General features: G+C 31.5%; 2 protein-coding genes across 3 annotated transcripts in view; one reads left to right on the forward strand and one right to left on the reverse strand.

Annotated features, from left to right (window-relative positions):
• LOC122718656 (synaptotagmin-10-like) overlaps positions 1–27,025 on the forward strand; it is a 56,368-nt gene that overhangs the window by 5,019 nt on the left and 24,324 nt on the right. The window lies entirely within an intron of this gene.
• Positions 262–24,080, reverse strand: LOC122718657 (adenylate kinase 7-like). The gene is made up of 9 exons (XM_043943881.1): positions 24,002–24,080; positions 22,192–22,606; positions 21,592–21,682; positions 20,425–20,621; positions 16,600–16,902; positions 15,742–15,893; positions 15,027–15,166; positions 11,511–11,669; positions 262–564 (listed from the first exon to the last, which is right to left on the reverse strand). The coding sequence occupies exons 1-9, from the start codon at positions 24,075–24,077 to the stop codon at positions 262–264; spliced, it is 1,836 nt and encodes a 611-aa protein (XP_043799816.1). The 5' UTR covers positions 24,078–24,080.

A 27,025-nucleotide genomic window follows, 5' to 3' on the forward strand; every position in this document is an offset into this window, starting at 1 on the left:
ATTTATAATTTCAAAATTTCAATATATATCCGATCCAAAAAAGACAAAGAGACCGTAGCACGAGCAATCGATACATTATGCAAATATCGCTTTGCAAGGATTCATTAGTATGCACGGCTCAACAAATTACAGGAATTCCGGATGACGTTGCCAAACCAAATATTGCCATTATCGTGTCACGTGCAGATTAATTAATTATCAATCCGTTTGGCCAAACATGCAAATCCTCCAGGACCTGCATCTTCCTGTCTTCGAGTTTCGTCAATCCTCTTCGTCGGGTTCGGTCAGCTCGGAGGTCTCTTCATCAACGCACGTGTCGTCGTCACAAGTGTAACACGGTGTGACATAAGTCTTTTGAGCCGTGCACACGTCCGAATCGGTGGATTCTATTTCTTCCGTTGGCGATTTCCGTTTCAACAGTTGTAATACTTGGCTGCTCACCTCTTCCTCGGGAAGCAAGAAGGTATTGAATTTGTCGATCATGTTCAGAATCGAGGCCATAGCGTTCGTGTGCTCCGGCTCGAACATCTTGCCCTCTGGATTTTCCCTGAACAGATATTCAGCCTGGAAAAGAGGGGTTGGAATTAGAAATTTCAGGGTGTTGATAATATCGAAATATTTTTATCGGTGGTCGTTTCACGAGTAATTGACAAATTTGTTTCTGTTTGTGTTTGGAAATTCGATATTTGTTGAAGTAAAAAGATTGAGAGTGAAAGTTTTGTTAAAAGTGATGGTCTTGTGCTTTTTTTTTTCAACTTTTTAGTTCGAACAAGCGATAGTTCTTGTATATCTTATGTCATAAATTAGTTAAGAAAGTAGTTTTCATTGTATACTATAATTTAATAAAAGATAGAAAATAATATATATTGGTTTAAATATCACTTCGAATGGTTACAACAAAAAAAAAAGGAAGAAACGAAAAAATTTCCAAATAAAATCATTCTATTTCGTCCGTATTTTATGGTTCCTTTCCTCATGTAAGGATATATATTTCAAAAATTCCAGAAATGTAAAAGATACACTGTCCTCCATTTCATTCGTAGCGAAATAAAGGCATTATCGACAATTGTTCAATTGAAAACGATTGTGAAAAATTACTCGATGCGAACACGCACTTGGAATACACGATGCCCTCAAAACGACACGTATAATACGCATCTCGTTATTCTTTCCGGAAGTTTGATGCGTTCGTGACGCCATTTCCATCGCACATGCACGCGTCCCGTTTGAAAATGGGTCTCATACTTTGATCCATTTCCTCTCTCAATCTCGATTGCTCTCCATTTTGTTATTTAACGAATAATGATCATCCCCTTTCTTGTTTCTTTGCCACATCGATTTCGAATGAAAAGGGAAAAAATAGGCTGGATTTTACTTCCGAAAAGAGAATCTGAAAGAATAATCCTCGAAACTCTTTAATGAGAAATCCACTGAGAATAAAGTAATTGGAAAATCCTGAAAAATTGATTGGCGAATTGTTTTCATCGTGTTAGAATTTTTTCGAATATCGAAGTTTTAATTGTTTGAAGAGATATGAAAAGAGAATTTTAATTTGATAATATTTTCGATGGAATTTAATGATATCATTTTGATGAAATGTGAAACGGTTGAAAGAGTTATTTCGTGAGCGAATATGTGCTTATTAATTTGTTGAATGTAATAGATGGCGTGCTTGGGTCTCAGAGCAACCTATATATGTGCAATTAATACTGTTTAATCTAAGTTTATAGAGTTTGAACCGTTAGATCAATTATTATTTTTTTAATTATATTATGAAAGAAAAACTACGTTTAAAAAGAAAAACTGTATATTTGGTAGACTTTTTTTCTGTATTAAATAATTAGTTTTTATTTTTTAAGCTTTGCACAATGCTTGAAAAGTTTATAAACGAACATATAGATTTTGAAAAATAGGCATTTCATTAAGTAATTATCGAAAGATGGAAGAATAAGAATCTTATGAATATAAAGTTAATCATAGCTTTTTCTTTAAACTCTAATATTGTATAATTTTTTTTTTTTATAAAGTTTCTTTATAAAGATCAAAATACATTATCTTTATTTTATAAAAACTTCGATAAAGAAAGCGAATTCAATGAATCCCTATGATGCGACCTTCGAATAATTCAAGGTCACAGGGGAGTAAGAGTTGTTTGAACAGACAAGAATCGATATGTCTGGTACATAGTGTTTTCAGTTTATTTACAGATCATGTTCGAAGTTTGCACACTGTCTGCTTGAAAAATGTAATTTTGTCTAAAAAAAAAAAAAAAAAAACTTTTGAAAGCCATTAAAGTTAAAGACGAATATAAAGTGTAAAATCTTTTTCGAAGTGTGATACAAAAATAAGTATGGAAAGGTGAAAAACTTTTACTAACGGTTTCTTTTGTTTCTACTAACTTTTAGGGAAGAAAGTGTTCTTTCTGGAACATTTCTCGTTTCTCAAAAATATTTCAAGACGATTTAAGAATTTAAAATATAATTAAAAATTTTCAGAAACGATATAAAAATATTCGTTCAAGAAAATGTATGAAAGCTAAAGCAACTTCAGCAAGATTATTTTAGAAAAATTTTTAGAGATATAATTCAACTATAAAATTGTTTTTTTTTTAAAATCCATTAGATAGAACTTTTTCGAATATCGAAGTTTTAATTGTTTGAAGAGATATGAAAAGAGAATTAATTTGATAATATTTTCGATGGAATTTAATGATATCATTTTGATGAAATGTGAAACGGTTGAAAGAGTTATAGAAATATATATATAATAGAATATAATATATATAATATATATTATATTATATAATATATATAATAGAAATTTTATTAATTAAAAATATTTTATTAATTCTTTATTACCTCCATTTTCCATCCCTAATATCGAATAAAACTCTATCTAAAGTCTACCCCGAAGAATTCAGTATCATTCAAACAAGAGAATCAAACGATTCGTTATCAGATCCCCATTAAATCGATTTCCTCATTAAAAGAGTATATTCCCTCTTTCGAAGACAATCCTCGTTAGTCTTACGTAATTGAACGAGCAAACGAATTATAATGTCTACCAATTCTGTCGTAAGTATTTTACATATTATATATGTACAATCACGAGAATATTCTTATATATAAAATAAACTTTGAATAAATAGAAATAAATGAAAAAAAAAATACTTAGAAGAATTATAATTAGTATTAAAAATAAATTTATTAAACATTAATATGTATATATATACTTTATATTTAATCTACTATATATTATTGTTAAATATTTACAAAAATTTTCTATACAAAGTCTATCGAATACTTCCACGTGATTCACAAACTATCACGTGAAATCACAAACTATAAATATTTTACAATTTATCGATGCTTTAAATATTCTTTAATTATTTCGTTGAAAAAAATGACACAATTTTACTTAATTTTAATCTCGTTTTAATGAACAAATAATTTTATAATTCACCGTACTGAAACGGATACCATGTTTTGTTGATACCTTATAAACACTTTTTATTGTTCATTGTAGTTTCATTGGGATAAACGGCACGATATATTTCATTAAATCTCATAAGCAAGATTTAGATAAATCTCTCACGAGTAAGATTAATATCCCAAAATTTGAATGGCTGTCACGTCGTTACGTGTACTTGTAATTCGAATTTATTTATTTCGCGTATCGTACCGGCAATATGTCTAAAAGTCTCATCATTTCCCATTTTCCCCCTTGTTTCAAGGGTTGAACTTCCAAGTTACGCTGAACGAGAAGTTTATTTATTAAAGCTCACCGACGCGCATGGCATCTCGTTATTGTAGAATACAATTGTCTTTTCGATCGATATTTACTATTTCTCTCAAATTTCTCCGATGTTTATTTATCTCACAAGCAATGTGCTGTTTAACTAGATGAAAATTTCGCATGAAAATATTGTTCCATAATGGATAAGTATAAGAGGGTACTTCGATGACTTGGTTCGTGTGTAAATTGAGAAAAATTTTAATTAGCGACGTAATAAATAAATTAGCAATTAGCAAAAGTTTAATAAATGATTTAGTATTTTGATTAATAAGAATCTTCAAGAAAGAAAATTTCGAAATGGAAGAGGAAAATGGAAATTTGAATCTTGCGAATTACGCAGTAGAAAAAGTAATTTCGTTTCAAAATTAATCTGTTAAAATTATTCATAAATTAATATCTAATTTAGAATCGTCGAAATCTGTATAATTAATGTGATAAAATAATATAAGTAATAATTATATAATTATACAAAGTTACTTGAAAATATAAAATTCTTCCTCTCAGTTTCTAATACGAATTATTGTCGCATAATAATGAATATTTTAAATATATTTTTCAAATTTGTCCATTGAAACGAGAAACTATATAATATCGAATTCCACGTTAATATCTTTATTAATTATTTCATCGATCAAATTGAATCACCAATATATTTTAATTTTACGTAAAAACCGTAATTGAAAATTATTACATTATTTCATGAGAATGTAATAATGTTTCAATTGCAGACATTTATGTAGGCTTTTTTTTATAATTTTCGATAAAAAAGAAAATTCGTTCGACGATTTTTAATAAATTAATAAATTTTGGCAACATCAATTGTTTGTCGAGTGAAAAAATATGGGTTCGAAATCCGACTCAGTCTGATCGAGAAATTCTTTTTCTCTTTATAAAATAAATGCAATTCTAGCTTCTATGGGATCTAACAAAAGATGACATATATTGTACAAGAAAGTCAGTTCGCAAGTATGTCGTTCATTGTTCCCAACAATGACAAGTATCTTGTATTATAAATTGGCAACATCGTTCTCAAAATATTACATTTACTACACGTATTATTAGAACCAAAGACATATTTTCGAAATAAAAAAATATTATTTTATTATCTTTTACATTACTTTTACTGGAACATAAATCTATTTTTGCTACAACTTCACATCGTTAATTTGTCTTAATCAATTTCGTCAAAAGAAAGATTGATCAAATAAAAATTAAAAGAATTCGAATCAAAACTCTTAAAGTGTTCCCTGTATTCAATTAATGTAAGTTTTTTATTTTTTATATTATCTTGTTATCATTTCAACCAAAACATCCATGATCGAAATAATAATATATAAATTAATCGTGAATAACGCGAAATAAATGTTTTCGAATTTTTTGAGTCAATACTTTTTATTTAAGAAATTGAATAAGCTTCAAACAATATAACAATTTCACAAATTTCACACAATACTTAGATTCACCTTTCTCGAAACAATTTTATCCTATTGAATCCAATGATTTGATATCAATAGAGATGAACGACAAAATTGTTCCATTATCATGAATTGATGATTAATGAAGAAGATCAATGCTCCATAAAATCGATAAATGATAAATTCAAACTCGGATTACATGTCTTGCATCGCGCTAAACATGTACCAATCACGAAACTACAAATTCTCGCGTTTCAATATTCAAGGATCAAAATTAAATTTCATCAGAACATTAGCTTTAACGTTCTCTTTTGAATTCCATGTATCATTAAAACTATGCGTTTCTGCATCAATTTCTTCTTAAACTTTCCTCCTGGTCAATAAAAATCTCTTATCTCTCATATTCGTTCAACGACAATAGTTAAGCTTTATCCTCATCGAACGAACTTTTTATCGTTTGTTATCGATGAAAGATTCCAAAAAATGACGAACAAACGAGCGAGGAAAAGAATGCTCGTTCTAAAATTATCGATTTCCAAGCTTTCAAGTTTTATTCGAAACTTATTTAGAATCTCGATAAATGTACGAGAAAGATGTATATATTTAATGGAAGCTTTTATCCGAATATTTCTTGAAAATATTGTTCGTAAGTGAGAGACACTGTTTTCAAGCTTTTATGTTTGCGAACTCTTTATTTTTTCACTTATTTCAAACCTTGATACGTATCTTGATAAATAATGAGGAAGAGACACTTTTAATGCTTTTAATGCTCGAATTTTCTTAAAAATAAGTGGACATTTTTAAATTGCATTTATCGACTTTTAAGCTTTCACATCTTTATATTTGTAAACCCTTTATTTTTCACGTGGAATGGAAATTTAATATAATTAAATTTATAATATGCAAATACGATATGATATATTTAGATACATTTTCATCCAACGATTTATTCGAATGCTCTCGAAAGTAATTTTCGTAAGTGCACTCTACATCGAGATTGACTATCCGGCAATAAAATTACTACAAAAGTTATAATAATACAATATTATTATTACTTGTACAATAATTTCAGCTGGCCAATACTAGTTTTACCGTAACTTTACTATGTCGGTTCGCTCTCGACACAATATCCACTCGCGAAAACTACTATCCTTGCGGAGCAAATTGCGAAAGTTTCATTTTCAAATGTATTCGCTATCTTTATCTATCAATATATAAAGTCAGGGTCAAATCAACGTGTTAATATATTCGTAAAATATCCCTGGAAGATTAACTCCAAAAACGAATATAAAAGTGGAAAAAATGTCAGTTGAAATTTATTTATCGGTACATTACGGATGGGTCATGATAATTCTCATATTTTCTGTTCCGATGCACACAAGAATTCTCGGGTTTTTATTATCGATAAAGTATTTATATGGAAATATATCTGACCATTGAGTAAAATTATCGATCCACAATACGTTATAAATAATTAAAATTCGTTTCGAAGAAATTGATTCATTTCATTTTCGTCAATTTTTATATACCAATCGAAATATATTTCGATCTCAGCCTCCTAAAAATATCCCACGAATATTAACACTCAATATAATATCCTTCTTATTCCAATTATTTTTTCTTATACATTATTTCACATATTATTCATACTTTTCTTAATTTATTCTGGCCAAACGTAACAACACATCTCAATTGCTTTTCAACCAAGCATCCAAAAAAGAAAAGTAAAGAAATATTTCCTCCATATTTTTTATCCACACCTTGATCGATTTAAAAACTGTCGAACCTCTCTTATATTTGTCTCTATAAAAAAAAAAAGTTCGAAAGAGAAAGAGAAATGAGAGCGCAGCTTAAAAGTATCGAACGAGTCGAGGAGAGAAGTTACACGTGAAGCACGAGTGGTTCAACGTACGCTCTGCGCGTGGAATTTCACGATAACGGTGAAAGTTTTCGCGGTCGTTACAACCACACCAACGTTAAATGTAATAACATTGAGGAGAGGATCGTGGATTTTGCGTCCCAGGTGTTCGCATTTCGTGAATAATCGCGCGAACCGCGCACGATATTGCGAGAGTTTATTATGATTTTACTACGATGAGGAGTTTTATAGTTACAAATATTAGGTTGTCCAAAATGTTGACATGACATCAGATGATGTAATAAGAAAAGAAATTGCGACTCTCTTTTATCTCTTAAAACTTTTTTTTTATGAATAAACACGTTTCTCGGATTACAAAGTAGTTGATGTGTTACGTAGCTTTCGATATACGTCGTTTTTATAATATTGTATATTTATTATGATATTCTGTGTATTATCATTTTACATAACAGTGTACGTTTCAAAGTTTTCAACAATTATTTATGTAATGTTGATCGTTTTTTAAAAAGACTTTTGAAAAGTGTTTCTTCATTATTGTATATTTCTTCATTACAGATTTCAATACATATAAAATTTTGATACGTATGTAATTCCAATTTCATGCTAATGTAATTAAGGATATATATCCTATTTGATTAGTAGAACAATGAGGAATAATATTTGTATGGTAGATAGATATTATATTTGAATAATGATGGATAACGGTGGTGCTAATGTATCATTATTAAAGGATAATATAGAAATTTAATTAAAACGCGAGACAATCAGATTTTCTTTCAAAAAAATATATTTTAGCTTTACGAAGAATAATTAATTTCAACGATTAATTAACAAATTTAGCATTAAACTCTTAGCACTGTAATATCATAGACCAGTCAATATTTGAAGGAATTAGTGGTTTAAGTGGTAATTAGGATTCATTGCTCTTTGTTGGTCGTCAAAGTTAAAAGGAATCAAGTGGCTATTGCAAATTACGATCGTTGGAATGAACATTTCTTGGATGGAAATAAATTTAAAAATATAAGAAAAAAAGTAATATAACAACACTATAATGATCCTCTTAACGCAACTTTAAAAACATAACTTCGGATTTTATAGTTTTGAACTTTGCACTTGCGAGCACTAATGTACAATTTAATTATTCAATTAAGAATATTGATGGAACAACGATATAAAAGTTATGTTAAAATTTCACGACTTGTAGAAGATATAGAATTGATAAGATGATTTAAAAGAAATTATACATACAAGTATAATTATACAAGTATAATTTTTCTTCTTTTATTCTCAAAATTTTATTTTTACGTATAGGATATATGTGGAAAAGATATAAAATTGAAAGCAATTACCCTTTAACGATTAACGATAACTCTCAAACTCCTTTATTTATCTCGAATAAAATTGATCACAATCAAACGTTTCTACTATCGTACCATTTTTTTTTTTTTCGAAAAGATACATTTGCCACATTTATCACTTGATCGCGTTTTAAAGAACAAAAACGCGATGATTCAATTCGCGCTACGTGATGCATGAAATTCTTCTCTCAAAAGGAAAATACGAGGAAATGTTTTCTAGAAAACGAATGAAATCAGTGGCGAGTTCAGACTCGCGTTACGACGGTGAACTTGAGTCAACATATAATGTCACTTGAAGAAGATTGAAAAAGCTTGGAAGACCCGCAATCGAATAAATTCTTGTTTGGATTCCATCTTATGAAAAGGCATTGGCTCGTTCCTACGCCTACTTTAGATCTATCGAAGCCTCGACGGATTTCGAGTGCAACAAATGTTCATTTTCAATTATGGCATTCACTTCTTGCCTCGTAATTCACTTTCTTACCTTGAACTTGAATTTCAAATGCTTTGGCCTCTTTTCTTCGCTCAGTTTCATTAATTACGAGTATTCATTTTCTTTCCGAATATTTATACGTAAGATACACATTTAAAAATTTAGAAAATAAAAGCATGTAATATAATTCGATCACAATGATGAAACGATTAATTAACACATAGAGATCTCTTAATTCTATCAACTTTTAATCAAAAATTCCAATCTTTTCCAATCTTCCCATTTAATATTTCCCTTTCTAGAAGAATGTAACGACCCCCCTCCTTCCACACAATCCAACAACGATAATTCCAATCCTGACCTATGCTAGACTGTGCACCATTGTGCAACCCGACAAACCATCTTAAAACCTAAAAAACCTCTACCAGAATGAACTCCCTTCCCCTTCCACTACGAGATAACCTTTTCAAGGATCGTCGAGATTCGAGGCGAGGGGGGAGGTAGAGAACGAGTCGTGGATGGTTCTTCGAGTGGCGTTGCTCGTAAAACGCACAACTTGTAGCGGCGTAACGAAACAGCCGATACACGAAGCGACCCTTGAACGAGGGACGTTGGAAGGTCGCGCGGCACGAGCCGAAACGCGAGATACGAATCGTTGGAAGGCCCGCCGGGACCGAGGCTACCGAACGTAATAGAAATTTACCTCGCCGTTATTTCACTCTTCCTTCCCCTTAGACCATCTCTCCCCTTCCCCCGGTCGTCTCGTTCACCTTACATAAAAGAAAGGGGCGGATCGATGAAGGCGGCGGATGTCTCGTGATGCAAACGTTCGACGAGGATATGCCCCTCGTGTTTCGACCTCGAGTTCGTTCCTCGAACGTCCTTCGTATGAGCGGATTAACGGGAGAAGGGGAGGAGGGTGGCACGGAGGGTGATCGACCGTCAGAATTAATCCGCGCCTTGTCACGCTCCACGTTCCATGTGGATCGTTGTTTAATCGTCGTAAGAAACGGATCAAGAAATGTCGATACGTCAATCATTGGAGGGGGAGGAGGGGTCGTGGTTGCTACGTGTTATTGTTATATTGGCAAGTATTGTTGGGAAAGGGATGATGGGTTTGACGGGGATTTCTTCGATTTATCGTCGATGGATTTGTAATGGATTTATATAAACATTGTATTTGGTTTGCAAGCTATGTTATTTATCGTTATTGAATTTTTTAGAGTAGATAATTGTTTCTTCGAATTGACGTTTGATCGCGATCGAGATTAAGCTTGTTTTCGATTTACAGTCGAAACTAAATGACTTATCGTTTATTTGGAGAATTTTTTACAATATTTCGTGTAATTTTTTTGGAAGTAGTTCGAATTTTTCTTATATTTCATTAAAAATATTACCACGTATGATGAACACCGTATAAAATAAACATTTCGTTTTTAAATAAAATTGCTTTGCGATTAATAAGATTGTCAAATTCTTTCTCTAAGAAAGAATAAATACCATTATGAACTGACGGAAAATTGTTGAGGAGGAAAATTACAAATGAATGAAAAATTCAAGCTAAATTGTGGAAAAGATAATTTGATTAAGGTAGGTCAACAACTTAACGGCAGTTGTTTTTAAATGAAATAACTATGGCGTAAGATCTCTTCACCAGCTGAAACAAAATGCTCCCCTTCTGAATAGTATCTCACTTTATCCAAAACGAATCGGTTGCCAAAAAAAAAAAAAAAAATTGTTCAGTTTAATCCAATACACGATTAATGTATATATAGATTCGATACTTGAAATGATCGTTTATTATTTCGAAATATTCGTGATAAATCCATCGAAACGAAAACTGTTTTATTATATGCTCGAGTCATCGAGCGAAGAGTGAGTTTTAACATTATTATCACTTCGTTAATATTTATAAAATCTTGTTAAAAATACGTGCGCATTCGAGAAATAATAAAATTCGAACTATCGTATTTCTTTTTAGAATGACATTGATCTATACAAGCTCCAAGTTTTTTTATCTTTCTTTTCTAATCTATATATGTATTATTCTATATATATGTTTATTCTATATAATATATATTTATTATATATTATATTTTTTATATTATATTATTTAATATATTCTATATAAATTATACGATAATGAAATATAGGAGACAGATTTTATAAAATATGAAACCAATATAAAATGCACTTTATGAAAAAACTTTCAATATTGATTTAAATTTCGACGTGAAATTTTCATTAGATAATAGAATCTTAAAAAGAGGTAAAAGAAATTGATGAAATTATTTAAAAAATATTGATTTTCAGGTAAATTCATTCTAAATTTTCATATAATAAAAGAGAAATATATATTTTTGAAAGAATTTAAATCATCGATAAGAAAAGAAAGAAAATAAAATAAAATTTAAATTAATAATCTTTAATTTTTTAATCTCGTTCGATTAAAAACTCTATTATGAATGTAAAATTCTTTTACAAGGCACTATATCCGTTTTTTAAACTTGGATATCAACAAGAGGGAAAGAAAGTCACGTTAAGAAAAGGAGGGAGAAAAGTTTCGTAGCTAATTTCCGCGGCATCAAACGCGTTCTTAAGCGGTAAGGTGGATTGCTTTTTCGACTTACGAGAAAATCAACCGGGTCGTCTGGACGCAAATTTGCAACTTCGATGAGTCCTTGCGTCAAGGTTGGCAACACGTATTTCATCAAATAGTTGCGCAAAGGGAGGCTAGCCAGGCAGAGTTTCTCTTCCTGTTCCTCCGTCAGTTTTTCCATCAGATTCGTCTACGGATACGGAGAAATTTTTATTCTTCAAGGGGAAATTATTCTTCGCGATAAGTTAATTTAAAAATCGTGATTTGTGATAAAAAAATTTGTTTATTGCACGTGACTAAATTCATAATAATTAGAAAAAATAATTATTAAAAAAATATAAAAGAAAATTATTCTTCGTGATATATTTAAAAATTAACGTTAAATCGAAATTTTATTATTTTTATACATTACATATAATTTTATTATTTTTATACAGTTGACTAGTTTGTATTAATAATACGAATACGATTTATGTTATTATAATATAAATGAAAGATATATTACAATGCAAATATTTTTAAATAAAGAACAATACTTTTAATTTTTAATTAATTTGTTTTCAGCCTCAGTATAATATTTTTAATTTTTTTTTCTTTTCTTCTTTTTTTTTTTTTTTTTATTAACCTGATATTGCTGTTTGTTCGAAATTAATTGCCACAGCAATAATATTTTGTTCGAGATGACTTTGAACTTATTTAATATCAATGCCAGAGTTTATTTTTAATATAGAGAAAGAATATTACAAAGAAGCGGAATAATAATTTGAATTTTAAATTCACTAGTTAAATTTAGATATCGATTAATATCGTAAACAAAACAACTGTACACTTTCAATAGAACCATTTACCATGAAACGATTTTAATGTCGTAGAGGATATAAATTTTTAAACATTTTTGCGATAATAAACTTTGGTTTTTGATATGAAACACTTTCGCTGCATTATACAACTCTTATTACGGTAATAAACTATGGAGAGTAATACCAAAAAAGGACCTCCTTTAACAATTTCCACTTTTATTTATTATTCGTCTCTGATATTTTTAGGAAACTTTAACGATAAATATCTCTGCACCAAACCACTAACCATTACCACAAGTATGTTCGAAAACAATATTCCACTTTCTTGTAATTAATGATCAAAGTAAATTTCACCTCGACTTTTTCTCTTTAAAAATGAACCATTTTCTCGTATTTTTAATAATCTAAGAACCAATAATATTTATTTTTTTGTCGATACAGTAAAGACATTATTGACGATAAATAATAAGAAAAATATTTAATCTAGAGATTATTACGAGAATATTAAATTTCGTTTGGAAGGATTATCGAAATATTAAAGAACGTGCAGTTAATCTTACACTTATGGAAAGAACTTCTTATACGAAAAAAAAAAAAAAAAAAAGAAAAGAACGAAAAGAAAGTACATGTTTGATTAAATTTTATAGAAGCTATTTATCGTAATACTTTAACGAGAAAAAAAACTGAATTAGAATTACAAATAGGCTTTATGAAGCTTTTTCGTAGGGATCAGAAATTTGATGTCACGAGTCACTTTATCACGAGCAAAAATAAGTTTTTGAATGTTGAAAATTTCATGAGCCGAGGAACGATAACGTATATCCGCGAAACTGAAATAAATAGATGTAGTATGCGTGTATATATGCAAAAAGCTCGTTGATTTGTCGTGCAAAAAATGTTATAAATATGTATACGTCTTGCCAAATTGCAAAAAATCTATCGTGTTAGAGAAAAAGTTACGAAGAATGAAAAATAAAGTTCATAAGTATGATGAGATTATTATTCAATTTAATTATATTATTCAAAGTCATTAATAAGTATTTATTTGAAGCACTTTCATTTATTTTAAATATATGAAATATTTTCCTTTCTTCCTTTCTATATACCTTTTCCTATTTCTTCGAAAAGTAATATTTATAGAAAAACAATTTCTAATAAATATTTTTAATGATTTTTCAACTCCAATAAAACTATATTTATTGCAGGAACATGTGAAATTGAATTAGTTTAATTTATAAATCAAATAAATTTATTATTCGATGGATTATTATTATTTTCATGAAGAAAGAATTAAATGTTCCATGAAAGTGAAAGTCATTCTCGAAATGAAAAAAATTCCAATTCATGATAGAATTGAGTGGCGATAAGTCCCGTTACCACGATGTTTAGAATTAAAAAAAATATTTGACATTTCGGTGTTGAAACGATATCATTATACGACATATACGAAAGAAAGCATTGGTCAACAGTCAATTTTCATATCGCGTAAAATGCAATTCAATAATCTTTATCAGTTTGCTTAATACAAAACGACAAAAAAACGACAAGACAAAGAATGGATATAAACAGTTGTATTCTATCTATTGTACCCAGATTTTTTTGTTTTCCTCATTTTTATTCGAGGTTATTAAAATGTTATTCTGCTCCTGGTTTCTTATGCTCTTTTAGTTCCTTTTTTATTTTCGCGATAAAAAGGATATGCGAGGAGAGAGATGAGAATGAAACAAAGAACGCGAAAAATCGTGTCGAATGTAATCCTTTGTGCGAATGTTTTTAACAATTTCCATGTTTTCACGGTTTTCTTTCCATGACGAATTTCTTTTATTAATTCATTTGCATCGTATGTCGAAATAAATCAAAGGTTGACTCGTTTCGCGAATGTCAAATTATTTCTATGCAAACGTGAATGATTTTCATTTTCATTTTGAATTGGTAAAATAATTTTTTCGATTTAATTAATCGATTGATAAATACTTGAACTTGTCATAGATATTCTTGTTATTCTATATATTCAATTAATTTTAACATATCTAATAAATATAATATTTTAACACGTATATTTATCCAAATATTTAAATCCATTATCGTTTCCTAATAATCCGAAAATAGATTAATTATTTCTTGATAAAATAATCAAACTTGTAGATCTTTGTAAATATCGAAATTTTTTAAAAAATTAAAGTAAATGAATAAAAATCAAAAAATCATTAATCAATCAAGATTTTGCTTTTACTTAAATAAAGCCATCAAGTGAAATTTTAATCGATCGTAACTTTCGATAGAAATGTTACTTGTCAGATAAAACTTTACTCGATTCGAGTTTCGGAATTTCGGATTATGCACACTGAATACCTGTTCTACCGAAACTTTCAAATTGATCTTTATCTATCCACGTTGGATAAAGCATGATTAATTACATTTGAGAAATACGAAGTCAAGCATAATATTATTAGAATATTCTATAGATAATCCGGATGAGGATGACATTTATTTCAAAAATATAAATTTTAATCATATTAATAATTTTTATCCAATATCAAATATCCGGTAATGATTTATCAACTATCTCTTTTTAAGACTTAGAGTTTCCTTACAATCACAATTTAATAATTTATTAATAATGGAACAACGCGCGTTAATAAATTTCCCATTGTAAAATTATTAAAGAAAAATTGGATTTTTCGCAATCTGAATAATCGATTTTCATTGAATACTATTATTGTTAAGTCGAAACAATAAACACCAACCCATTCTTCCATTTTCTGCTCACGTAGTCGCTTGAGTTCCAAGTATTCTTTCTTTTCTTGCAATTTTGCGGCTGTTTCCGCTTCAAGCGCTTCCACCTCGGCGCGTTTCCGCGCGTTTCTCGCTTCCTCTGCGCTTAATCCTAATGGAATAGAAAGAAATTTATGCTAATGCGTCCATGAAAAATAAAAGTTTAAAAGCTTTCATACATTAATTTGTATTATACGCGATGAAAATGGAAATCATTTTAATTAATCAATTTTTAACTTGATCGAAATAAAAATTGAATCAACGAGAATACATGTAAAATATTTATCATTATATTATAATATTTATATTATATTATCATTAATATTATTTGAAAATTTAAAAATCGATATCGATACTTTATAAAGTATGGTATAAAAACCATTATTTTTGCATATGGTTTTATCGCGACATATAACACAATCTCCATATTTTTTATCGGATTTCTCTCAACTCGAGACACCTATCACCTTCTCCTTGCATCAGGTGAACGACTCTGTGCATAAAAAAAAGGGACACGGCTAATACATCTAAAGACAGAGAAAAATTCTGCGAAATCCTCGTACAAGCTGTGTAGAAAAAAGTTACCACGATATATGTTACCCGTCTTTCCTTTTTACGAAGAATCGTCTCATCGACCAAAGGAGGTGATAAACGACGAATTTCACAGCGTCTAAGACCATTTCTTACCGTAATTTCTCGGTGGGCCGATTCTCTCCAAACACTGATAAACCGTGGGAAACATGTCTGGGCAGTCGTCCTCCTCGATGTCGATGATGAGCGGATGAATTTCAATCTCGTCGAAAAATTGCAAGGGTGTGTTTTCGTCGGTGTTTCTCTTCCTAGGAAACGAAGTGATAACGATTTTTGTAAAAACTTTACGTCAATTCAATTTGGATACGAAAATGAAAATGAAAAATCGTGGAAAAATTACACGAGCGGTTGGAATAATTTTTACATTCGAAACGAATAAACGACAATTGTTGCGTGTTTTCCGATTTAATAATCGGCCTTTTGTCATCGGCTCTAACGCGATTTGATAATATTTTTCATTGCATCGTTATAAATTTCGTGATAAGTATGCTGTGCGTTGTTTAATCGATATTCGAAACACGTGCCACGATAAACGTCGCGTGAATAACGTTTCCACTTTGGATCGTTTGAAAACTTCATTGATTAGCTTATGCTGCATTATTATTATTTTTTTTTAAATTACAAATACTAAACATTGTATAGATAGATTTAATCATGTCATTCGTTCTAAAAAAGAATTTATATTCCCTTATTCTTTTAATATTCATAATATAAATTTCAGAATCACTGACTAATTCGAATCATTTCCTTTAAATTCTACGAAAAAAATCTTGTAAAGATTCTAAAAGTTCCAACAAATCATTCGATCACCGTCAACCTTAAATAAATTAAATACCATCCGTGTGTAATTCTCAGAATTCTCAAAACCATAAAATTCGTCACTTAGCCTCTTAATTAACTTCGTGATCTCATTGGCGAACTTAAACCGGATATGAAAGATAACGTGCACATCACCTGTACTCCTTCAAACGTCGTATCATGTGCTCCTCGGTGTAATGGGTGTCCTGTATGTTCTTCTCGGGTTGTTGAATGATCCTCTCCTTCAGGAAATCGTCGCTCGCCTCCAACGACACCACCAATTCGGGTAGAATCGTAGTAACCGGTTCCATTTCGGCCTCCTCCTCCATCTCCTCCTCGAGTTCGTCCGCGCGTTCACCGGTGAACAACATTTGCGCTTGTTCCAACGTCTTTGGGTAACCGTCTATGACGTAGCCTTGATTCTGACATTCTTTCGAGCGCAACTTCCTCTGGAACAATCTGTGACAATGTTTTAAGAATGCTAATACATTCGTGAATAAGGATTATCCCACGATGGATGACGCATCATGGATCTTTTCAAAGAATATAAAAAAAAATTCATTGTCATTTGTTAATAAACGAGCCACAATCGAAAATTTTGTTAAATTACGATGACGAATTTTCAATATAAAAGAAGATTGAAAAAATTGAAATATTTATAAAATCAATATTTAAAATAATTTTATCATTCTTAAGTTTACCAATCAATTTTTTGTAAATTATGCCGTGCCTTTCACATATGGATAATTCTTATTTTATTTTTAACCTATTAAAGTTCAACATTGCGTTAAAATTGCAAAACACTTCATTTACAATTTTTGTTCGGTCGATTTATTCGTTATTTTCAATTCTGTTTTTAATTTTGTATTTATGAAAAAGAAATTCCTATCATGCGTTTAATATTTTTTTTTTCATCGCTATTTCTTTCATCATTTCCTTTATCCTTATATCCTATATTTCCATTCTATAAATTTTAAAGAAATTAACGGATATATTATTTTCTCCTTTTCTCTCTCGTATAATATTCGTAATAATATTTTAAAGTAATTTTTAACAAGATTATCATTTCTACGTTTTTCATTTATATTATTTTATTCATTTTTCCTTTCGAAAAACCTCGTTCCCATCAGCTGCTTAAGTTTTTTTAGTCGCTATCGAAGCGACACTCTTTTTCAACGTCGTCCTTGCAACTGTCTGCGCATCGTTCAAACCTCATCAAACACAAGAAGAACACTTCGACATCGTTGCTCGATTTTCAGACCAGTTAAATCCAAATACGACAAATGGAGGGAAAAAGAAAGAAAGAAAAAAAGAAAGAAAGAAAAAAAAGTGAAAGAGGAAAAGAAACGTCTCGTTGAAAAGCGATGCTCTTCTTTTTAACGTCGTTCTTGCTTCGACTTGTTTGTGCGTCGTTCGAGCGAGCGCAAAAATTCGCGTTTCTACATTCCACGATTTTCTACCAATTAAACCCGTACCACTGAACTCAAAAAAGAAAAAGAGGGAAGTCTCGTTGAAAAGCATGACAAAGACTTGACAGCCTTCAGTTCCTGTTACACCGTTTCTCATTGTATCTCATTTTCACCGGTTGATTCAAGAAGGTTTCGTACATATTCATAATAAGCATCTCGAAAGGATTCGTGAATTAGATAAAGGAACCGTGAAATTAATAATTAATACGCCTCTCTCATTTCTCGTTCGTTATTATCTTTAGATGTTTTTACAATTGACGATACAATTGAAGATTTTTCATTTAAGATTGTTACGATCTTGAAAATTTATTATTATTACACGTGTAGAATATAATCATTTAAGTTATAGGTTATTAAGATGCGTATTCATGTAATCGAAGATCGTTACAAGAAATTGAGATGAGTATCACTGTATTCGAATTACATTTAATACAAAAAACTTGATATTCAATTTGTTATTTTACTCTTGTTATTGGATTCTTCTTTCAAAGAGAGAGAATTTAATTTAATTTCAAACTTAAATTTATTGATTAACTCGATAGATTGAAAAGTAAAGGAAATTGAATAATTTTGTAAATTTTTTGAGAAATTTGAAAATATTTATAAAATATATCGATTTTATTCGTAACTTTCATTATTCATTTCTTTTAAATCATGTCGCATAAAAATACGATATTTTAGAAGAAGAAACATTTCCAATAGGGCTGAAGTTGCATTGAAACACAGATGGACCATCACAAAGCACGTATGAATGCCACCGCATTTGCTTGAAAGCATCCAAAGGAACAACTTGTTGTATACGTCGCATATAACAACGCGATTATAACGCACATGTGGAACAATCATGCCCTATTTCCAAGAAATATCATTATACATGCCCTTGCGCGATACGTGAAGCATACTTGATATCCAGATCATTCGTAAAATGATCCTTATGTGCCTATTATTATACGATTAATTAAAATATAATTAATCAGAATATATTTTATCAAATGTATAACTAAATATTTTTCTTCCTTTTATAATTTTTATGAAAAAAACAACATTTTTAAAAATAACGTTCGTCTTCGATATGAAAAATTTTTGATTAAAAGATTGTTATATTAAATTTCGGAGAGAAGAACTTCTCAATAAATTCCACAACGCGAAGATACGTAATACGTTTAATAACGTAACACGAATCCTCCCGATATCGCATTATTCCGTCAAATTGCGACAGAGACATTAATAATATACGGCTGACATCGTGTATCATGTTGATACTACGACCTAATCCAATTTGACGCAAATATACGGGAACGCTTATCACCGATTTTAACCCCATAAAATTTTAACCCAATATATATTTTCAAAGGCCATTACATATCACGCGTTACGCACGTGTGTTCCTCCTCTGAAGAAACATGCAGCGCATAATATGCGCGTATAGGGGACACGAAATTGGGCCGAAAATGGGTCGCGTGCTTTCCGCCATACGCTCGTTCCACGAGGCGCGTTATACACGTGAAAACACGCCTTTAGAGCCACATAGAATAGGTCAATAGCGTGATCCCGTTAACGCTGATATCACGTACGGGATGTTCACGTTTCGGTATTATTCGATTTCGTGAATTACGTGCGAAATATGTGCAAGAGGAATATGTTTCGCTATTTTTCTTATTTTTTTCTTTTTATTATTATTTTTTCATGTAACGTATTTAATGCTTGTGGAATAATTTTTGGAGATTGACTCTTGATTTTTGACAATGAAAGTTGCATTGTTGCATCGTGGCTTATTAAATTTTTTTTTTTTTTTGCGAAGTGTAAACAAATTTTTAACAACAACCATTTGTTATTGTTGTTAAACTATTCTATTCCTTCGCCTGAGAAATTCCAATCCGGATAACAACGTAAATACCCTGCAGGTGTATCTTGTTGGTATACAAGAGTCAAAATTCTTCGGGAACGGAATTTCTCGATAGAGAAATACCGATAGTTGGAAGCATTCTTCAAAGCGGTGTCCGATCTATGACACGATTATCGCGGGCTTTGATCGACAAATCAAATTCGCGTGCGGACCAACGATTGCCGCAACAAAAGACAAAGGGCGATCGAAACGGTTCTGAATGAACACGCGGTTTTCTGGACACACACACACACACACACACACACACACACATATATATATATACGGTTTAACATCCAATTCGTTTAGCATGCCATGTTATTTGTCATACGCACAATCGATATCGATAATGTGAATCACTTACGTACAACCGTAACTAACACGATTGAAGTTCGAGCAAACATCTATACGCGACGTGAAATCACTTCAAACGTTTGTAAATATTTGGAGATAGAATTCCAAATTCGATATTCCTAACGAACAATAGGTTCGATCTATTATTATTGGACAAAGGATTTAATGGTACGGGCAAAATGGAAAGTGTGTCTGTGCCATTTGACGTTCTCTCTGCAACGGGGATGAAAAAAAAAATTCCTCGTTTGATTGCGAAGAACGCGTAACACTGACCTGTTTACAAGATCATCGTCCAGATAACCATTGGCCCTCTGTCTATTTCGTTGTATTTCATCCAACAATTCCTGCTGCTCCTCGAGTTTCGCCGTTCTGTCCTCCAATAAATCCTCTTCTTCTTCGTCCATATCTTCCATTGCCTGCTCAACCTCGCCTTTTTCTTTCAAAGTCGTCTCTTCGTCGATCTCCTTCGTCTGCTCGAGTCGAATATTAAATCATTTTTTCGAACTCGATTAAGTTCGCATTTTTATAGTTCTCCGAGAGAATTCTGTTGCTTGCCGTTTTCTATATTCTCGATATTTTTTTTTTTTTTCTTTTGCATCATACTAACCAATTCCGCGATCGTATTCTCGATCAATGACTTAACGTGAATGTAATGGATATCGTAATGATCGACGAGATATCGCGCCACTCTTGTCTTTCCAGATGCTGGAGGTCCAAGAATGATTATTCTTATTGGGTTCAAATTTCGCGTCGTTTTATATTCCTTCACTATGAGATTGATGTTGTCGGGAAATGGTGCGCCAAAGTGCCAAGATATCCTGTCTGTGATGTACACAGGATCGATGTTTAAATTTATCGTCATTACGTCGTATATTTGTTGCGTGATCTCCGGCAATAAGAAAGCTTCCTCCATTTCAATCTTTTTCACCTTGCCGGTGGTTAGCACTTTGCTGATGGCCTGTGAAACAAGTTCGTGAGTTCTTTCTATTATGCATTCTTTTTGCATGCACGCAATTCTTTTCTTTCGTTGAAAAAATATTGAATTTTTGATTAGATGGATGATTTCATTCATGATTAATTATTTCTGAGATTGCTTGTTAAATTTTTTCTTTTCGGCTAGAAAAGAATAAATAATTGAAAATTTCAAATTTTTAAAATGGAAAAATAATGAAGAGTAAATCGATAATTGTCGATACAAATTAAATCATTGAATTAATTGATTCTTGTCCAGAAATATTATAATTATTCTTGCAATAGAAATATATATATTCAAAGCATATATTTACATTGAAAGAGAATGAAAAAGATATAAAAAGCGATAACAAAATAAATAAAAAGAGAACTATCAGAAGATCAAAAAGAAAATTTGTAGAAAGCAAGTTCGAATAATAGTGAAGCGTGAAAAATGTACATATAACAAAGACGTTTCTTTTGTAATACTTTGACAATAGCAGCTTGTGAGGTAGGTTCCTGTTCCATAGCCACGATATATTGCAGTTGAGGCCAATTTTGCAACACGTCCAGTATTACACTGTGTACAATACAAAAATATATCATGAATATCCATTTTTTATTGTATCACAAAATACGCATAGATAAATGTATATATAAATATTATAATTTTTCATCGATTCTTTAAGAAAAAAAAAAAATTCAACTTGTTGACCTTTTACAATTCAGACCAAGAAAAGATCCATTATTGAAAAAGAAAATAATAGTAAAAGATAAAAATAATTGTTATAAAATCATATATAACTTTCAAAATCTAGATTCTAAAAAACTATTTAATTACTACGCAAGGATATTCATCAAGATTACATTTCAGCTTGTTAAACTGGCTAAAATAAATTCAGTCAAGGTAATTTCGAAACAAGATACACACGTACAACACGAAGGCCGCTTTAATCGCGCGATTTGCCAAATCCTGGCCGAAATCCTATGTCGAAAATCATTGAGTGCTTAACAGGAATTAGAATTATTGAAGCCATTAACGAAGCCATTTCGCGAGACCGCATTCGTACAAATCATTCCGCACTTCACTTGGTCATGTCACGGACGTGTAGCAACGGGATCCTATTGTTCCCCTTGCCGAAAATCGGGAGGAAGGGGGCGTTCAACCACGCCATCTTGAACAAATGATGCAGGGGACCCTCCTCGTCACCGTAAGTCACCCCGCAACAGATCACCAACGTTTTCAGTTTGTCCTTCAGTTTGATCTTCTTCTTCGTTATCACCACGTCCTTCTCGCATTGGATGTGGTTCTTGAAGTTCGGATGAGGTTTTCGTTTTCTATAGTCCTCCTCGGTGAATGGCAAATCCGGCTCGTCCGGATTCAACGGTTTCGTGTTTGCCCAGGTCATTATAGTTGATATCAGGATGAAGTATCGCACCTCGTCGCTACGTTTGAACGCCTTGGGCGATACTTGCTGCACATTTTCGAGTCTCTGAACGATGGCTGAAAACGAGGGGGATGAAACGAGGAGTTGAGAAGTATGACGACATTTCTCGTTCGACTCGAGAAATTTCGCCAAGTATATATACACTTGGAGGATGAGATCGAGTTCTCGTGGTAATGGAAGCTCGTTTCACCGTTTGTGTTATATATCGTATCGAGAAATCGAGTAGAGATATTCTCTGGTAATGGTCGTAGAAAATGTCCAAAATTTATTTATTTTATTACGTAAGATCAAAATCTTACGTAAAATATTATATTTATATTATATTTAATTTGAAAGATTCGTGAAAATTTTAATTTCAAGTTTTAGAGAAAAGAAAAAGGCAGAAGAGAAAATAAATTATATTTAATATAGGAAAGCTAAAAAAAGATTATTATTACTCTTCATTTTCTTAAAAATACATAACGTATAAAAGCTTCTTCCACTATCGTAAGATTCAAATCATACGACTTAGAAACCTTGAACATTCCACGCTTTTCTACAAACCTCGATCTTTCAGAAACGTGCCTTCCAACACTATAATATATCATATACTCTGAATTCTCTATCGATAACGATACATTCTGTACGTATTTAAACACGCGATTCCATTGAAAAGAACATCCCTGATATAATAACGAGGAGGAGAAGTGAATTCAAGGATAAATGTCGATAACGGAACAATCCCATTTCCGGTTTTTAAAGCAACGTTCTTCAAGATCCGCTCATCATCTCCTCTTTGTTTTTAAAAGGAATTAGAACCCACGATCCACCTCCTCTTTCTTTCCAAACGCGGATTAGTCTATGGAGAGGATTCTTTTTTCCCCTCTCGCGCAATTTCACACTTCCATTCACGCGAATAATTAATAATTCGAAGTTTATGGTTTCAAATCGGATCACACCTCGAATGAAAATTTTTTCGCGAAATAAAGATTCGTGTTACGAAGACAGGGAGAAAATTTCGCAGTCTCGATACGATTAATCACGCAATGAAACGCTTTCTAGAAGTGCAACAATATTCTGAAAGAGATATCTGATCGTGGAAGGATCAAAATATTCATTTCTCTAATTTTTGACGCGATTAAAATTATACGTCTTTGAAAATATTTAAATTGGAATACAAAATATTAAAATTATAAAAATCTATAGAATGAAACATTTAAAATGTATCCACTTAAATTCCATTTTAACAGGATAATATTTTTACATAGAATCTTCTAATCATCGCCATTTTCAGCCAAATGAATTCTCTTTCTATAAACGATAATAAGATATATGCAAAGATATAGTCAGTCGTTTCAGTTTTCGCGGATCAGCTTCAAATATTTCGAATTTATAAATAATTTATATTTTATGAAAATATAATTGTTCGCGAGCAAACAACCGTTTCAGAATATCATAGCGGATCGACTAACATTTCAACGCCCATTGGGCCTCCTTTATCTGGCTTTGATCTTGCGTGATATCGTATATCACGATGCCGCACTTCATTAGCTCCTCCAGAAGAGCATCCTGATTCCTCGTGTCCTTTATAACCATTAATACGTCCTCGGGAATTGGATGCTGTAGGGAGAGAAAAGATGAAATTCAATGTAATGAAGGCGAATTGAATTGTGCTCGAGGGGTCGGTTCACGTTCTTTCAAGGGTTGTAATGGGGTTGAAAGGAAAACTTCATAAACAACCAACCGGAGAGAAAGAAAGAAAAATGTGTCTGGCAGGGGTGAATTCGCAGTATTGAATTCTCACGAACGATGAGAGGAAAAAAAAGAAGAGAGGAAGGAAAGTAAGAGGAAAATGGCAAAAATTGATAGTTTAAACGTCGTTTCACGGGTTCACAACGAGAGACAGGTTATCGACTCGAGAGATAAACGATAGATAAGATTCTTTGCCGACGACGACGACGCGTAGAGAAATAAATTTATCGAGAAATCCCTTAAGGAAAACGATGAACAGTGATGATGATGAGTCGTGAGAAAAACGTAGCTAGGCGTTAATCACGCGTTAAAAGGAAATCGCGAGTTTACCTCTGGATCCAACGTTGTTCCAATCACTTCGTACTTTCTTGGCACCTTTTTAAATTTCAGTTTTTTCTCATCTGTTATTGTCATTTCCTCTTCCTCTTCCTCTTCATCGAATCCTCTTCTTCTTTCTTCTTCTTCTTCCTCTTCCTCTTCCTCTTCTTCTTCCAGCTCCTCTTGAGGATTAACGTACAAACGGTCCGATAAAAGCTGAAGAAGGAGATTTTAATTGTTATGTATTGATCGTGTTGGAAAAAAGTGTGTCAATGTACAGAGAAAACATAGCATGAATATTTTACATGAAAAAATACGTAGAAGATATATATAAAATAATAATTTTTTTTCTCTCTTTTATTTTCTTTTTCCTATTTGAATATTTGTTAAGTCTACATAGTCGTGGCATATTGAAAAAGAAACAACATTACGTAAAATCTACATGATTTAAATAGAAAATATCGGAGAAATATCTTTTATCTAGAGAACATAAATGTGCGTATCTCGTTTTACAAAGGTAAAGTTTCACAAGAACACAAGTTTTGAGCGGCTGGCGACGAGCTTTTATTTGCCACGCGCCATCTGTTTCCGCCATATTTCCATAAAATGCGTAATACTCACTAAACTAAACAACGACATTTGCTTCTATATTATATTTCGTTCAAATTTGCATTTACGACTAGCATATATAATAATATCCTAAAAGCGTACAAAGCGTCAATATTTTAACGTCAATACAATTTCGCAACATCGATCTATCAATCCTCTCGAACAATCTCTCTACCATGAATCCTTACATTACGATTTCAATTCGTTCTTTTCAGAAATAATCTTCTTTTTCACGTTCGAGTCGAGTTCGATGCCGTCTTGTATATCATCGATATTTCGATGGAGAAACTTTTATCGAAGAACTTTATCACGCCGATAGAAAGACGATGTATTGCGTAGTATTCGATCGAAACAAAACGACCATTTTTCCCTGAAATGAAATTTCCTTTCCGGGCAGGCTTTCCCGAAACGATTAAATTTGAATCGATCAAAGGGCCGTTTTAATTAACATCGTTCACTTTTAGGGACGACATTCCATCGTACCATCGTGGCCATGGCATTTTTGGAAATTCGATTTATATAGCTGTGTCGTACGACTTGTTGGCCAGCCGCCAGTCGAACGTTACAGAATCGAATTATATCACAGGGGGTAAATTGAGGTTGTGTAACAGTATGGAATAATGGTGGATCGATCGTTTCCTTTAAAAAGGGGCGAATAATTTATTCTATGAAGCGTAATTCGCATTGGAATTGAATTATGCAGGCGAGTACACGGGCGCAATTAAGTAGGCTCGGTGTGAAACTTAGGTCGGAACTTAGGCTTCCTGCCTCGCGATAAATTAATTGAATGGGAATGTATCTTTTTGTTGCTTCCTTATATCATTAAAAGTAATTATAGTGCATTTGATGGGATCTACATGCATATGGGATAATTGATTGGTTTATTTTCAGAGGGGATGCGTAGGGCGATCTTGTTTAGATCGTGGAATCGTAATTTAATGCGGGTAATAGCTTCATTAAGGATATTGCGGTTGTATCGGTGACTTTTATATCCTCTATGGAGGATACAAACGAGGATGTAATTGAGACTATTTCCTTGTAATGAACTTTCCTGCAAACAGCTACTTTCTTCTCTCTGGTTATCTACCGTGGAACATATTTAAAAGTTTGAAAACGGGTCTATAGTCACTTTTTCTCTTCTCTCTTTTTCCCCTTTGTCGACCGTAAAGTTATAATTATGCATGCTTTAAAAATTCAAATAACGAGTATCTTATTTTTTTTTTTTTTTTTTGTTCCAAATTTTTCGTGTCGCTAAGAATAATAAACGTAGTAAGGAAATATATTTATAAAAGAATCCATCGAAAATTTTATTCACATTGAATCCTTGAATACATTTCATCCGTAAAATATTTATGCAACATATTTATTACATATTTTAGCAAATTCATTGAAATAAATTTGTAGAAAATAAAATAATATTGTTCGTTTCAATTTTCATTTCTCAATTATTATTGAAGGTTATATTGTCGATAATATAATATATATTGAAAATTCATCAACATTTACAGTTTCTCCACAAGTCACGTGTACATGATTCTATGAATAATGAATCCAATATGCGTTGATCATCTGATCTAATTATTATATATCATGGTTAAAATATTTCCATGATCTTCTTTCCCGTAAAATTTAAATCTAACATTAGAGAACACAAATTATTTTATGACTTCTATTTAAATTCTAATTTTATTGTATTGTTAAAGGATCACTTTGTACAATGCAAATATATGTAAACCCTATGATCAACCCTTGTTGTTCGTTAAAATTTAATAAATATAGATTAATACATACGAAATTTCCCCATTTGATTTCGTTTC

Source organism: Apis laboriosa, unplaced genomic scaffold (genome assembly GCF_014066325.1).
Source record: "Apis laboriosa isolate Shangri-la unplaced genomic scaffold, ASM1406632v1 scaffold68_cov148, whole genome shotgun sequence".
In the NCBI taxonomy this organism is placed as follows: Eukaryota; Metazoa; Arthropoda; class Insecta; order Hymenoptera; family Apidae; genus Apis; species Apis laboriosa.

Excerpts from the sequence above, each read along its gene's own strand:
- LOC122718657 (XM_043943881.1), bottom strand. The coding sequence starts at position 24,077 with ATGAAGTGCGGCATCGTGATATACGATATCACGCAAGATCAAAGCCAG. Across the intron at positions 15,894-16,599 it reads CGACGTTTGAAGGAGTACAG|GAAGAGAAACACCGACGAAA; the intron begins GTGATGTGCACG and ends TTCGTTTCCTAG. Across the intron at positions 11,670-15,026 it reads AGCAGAAAATGGAAGAATGG|ACGAATCTGATGGAAAAACT; the intron begins GTTGGTGTTTAT and ends CCGTATCCGTAG.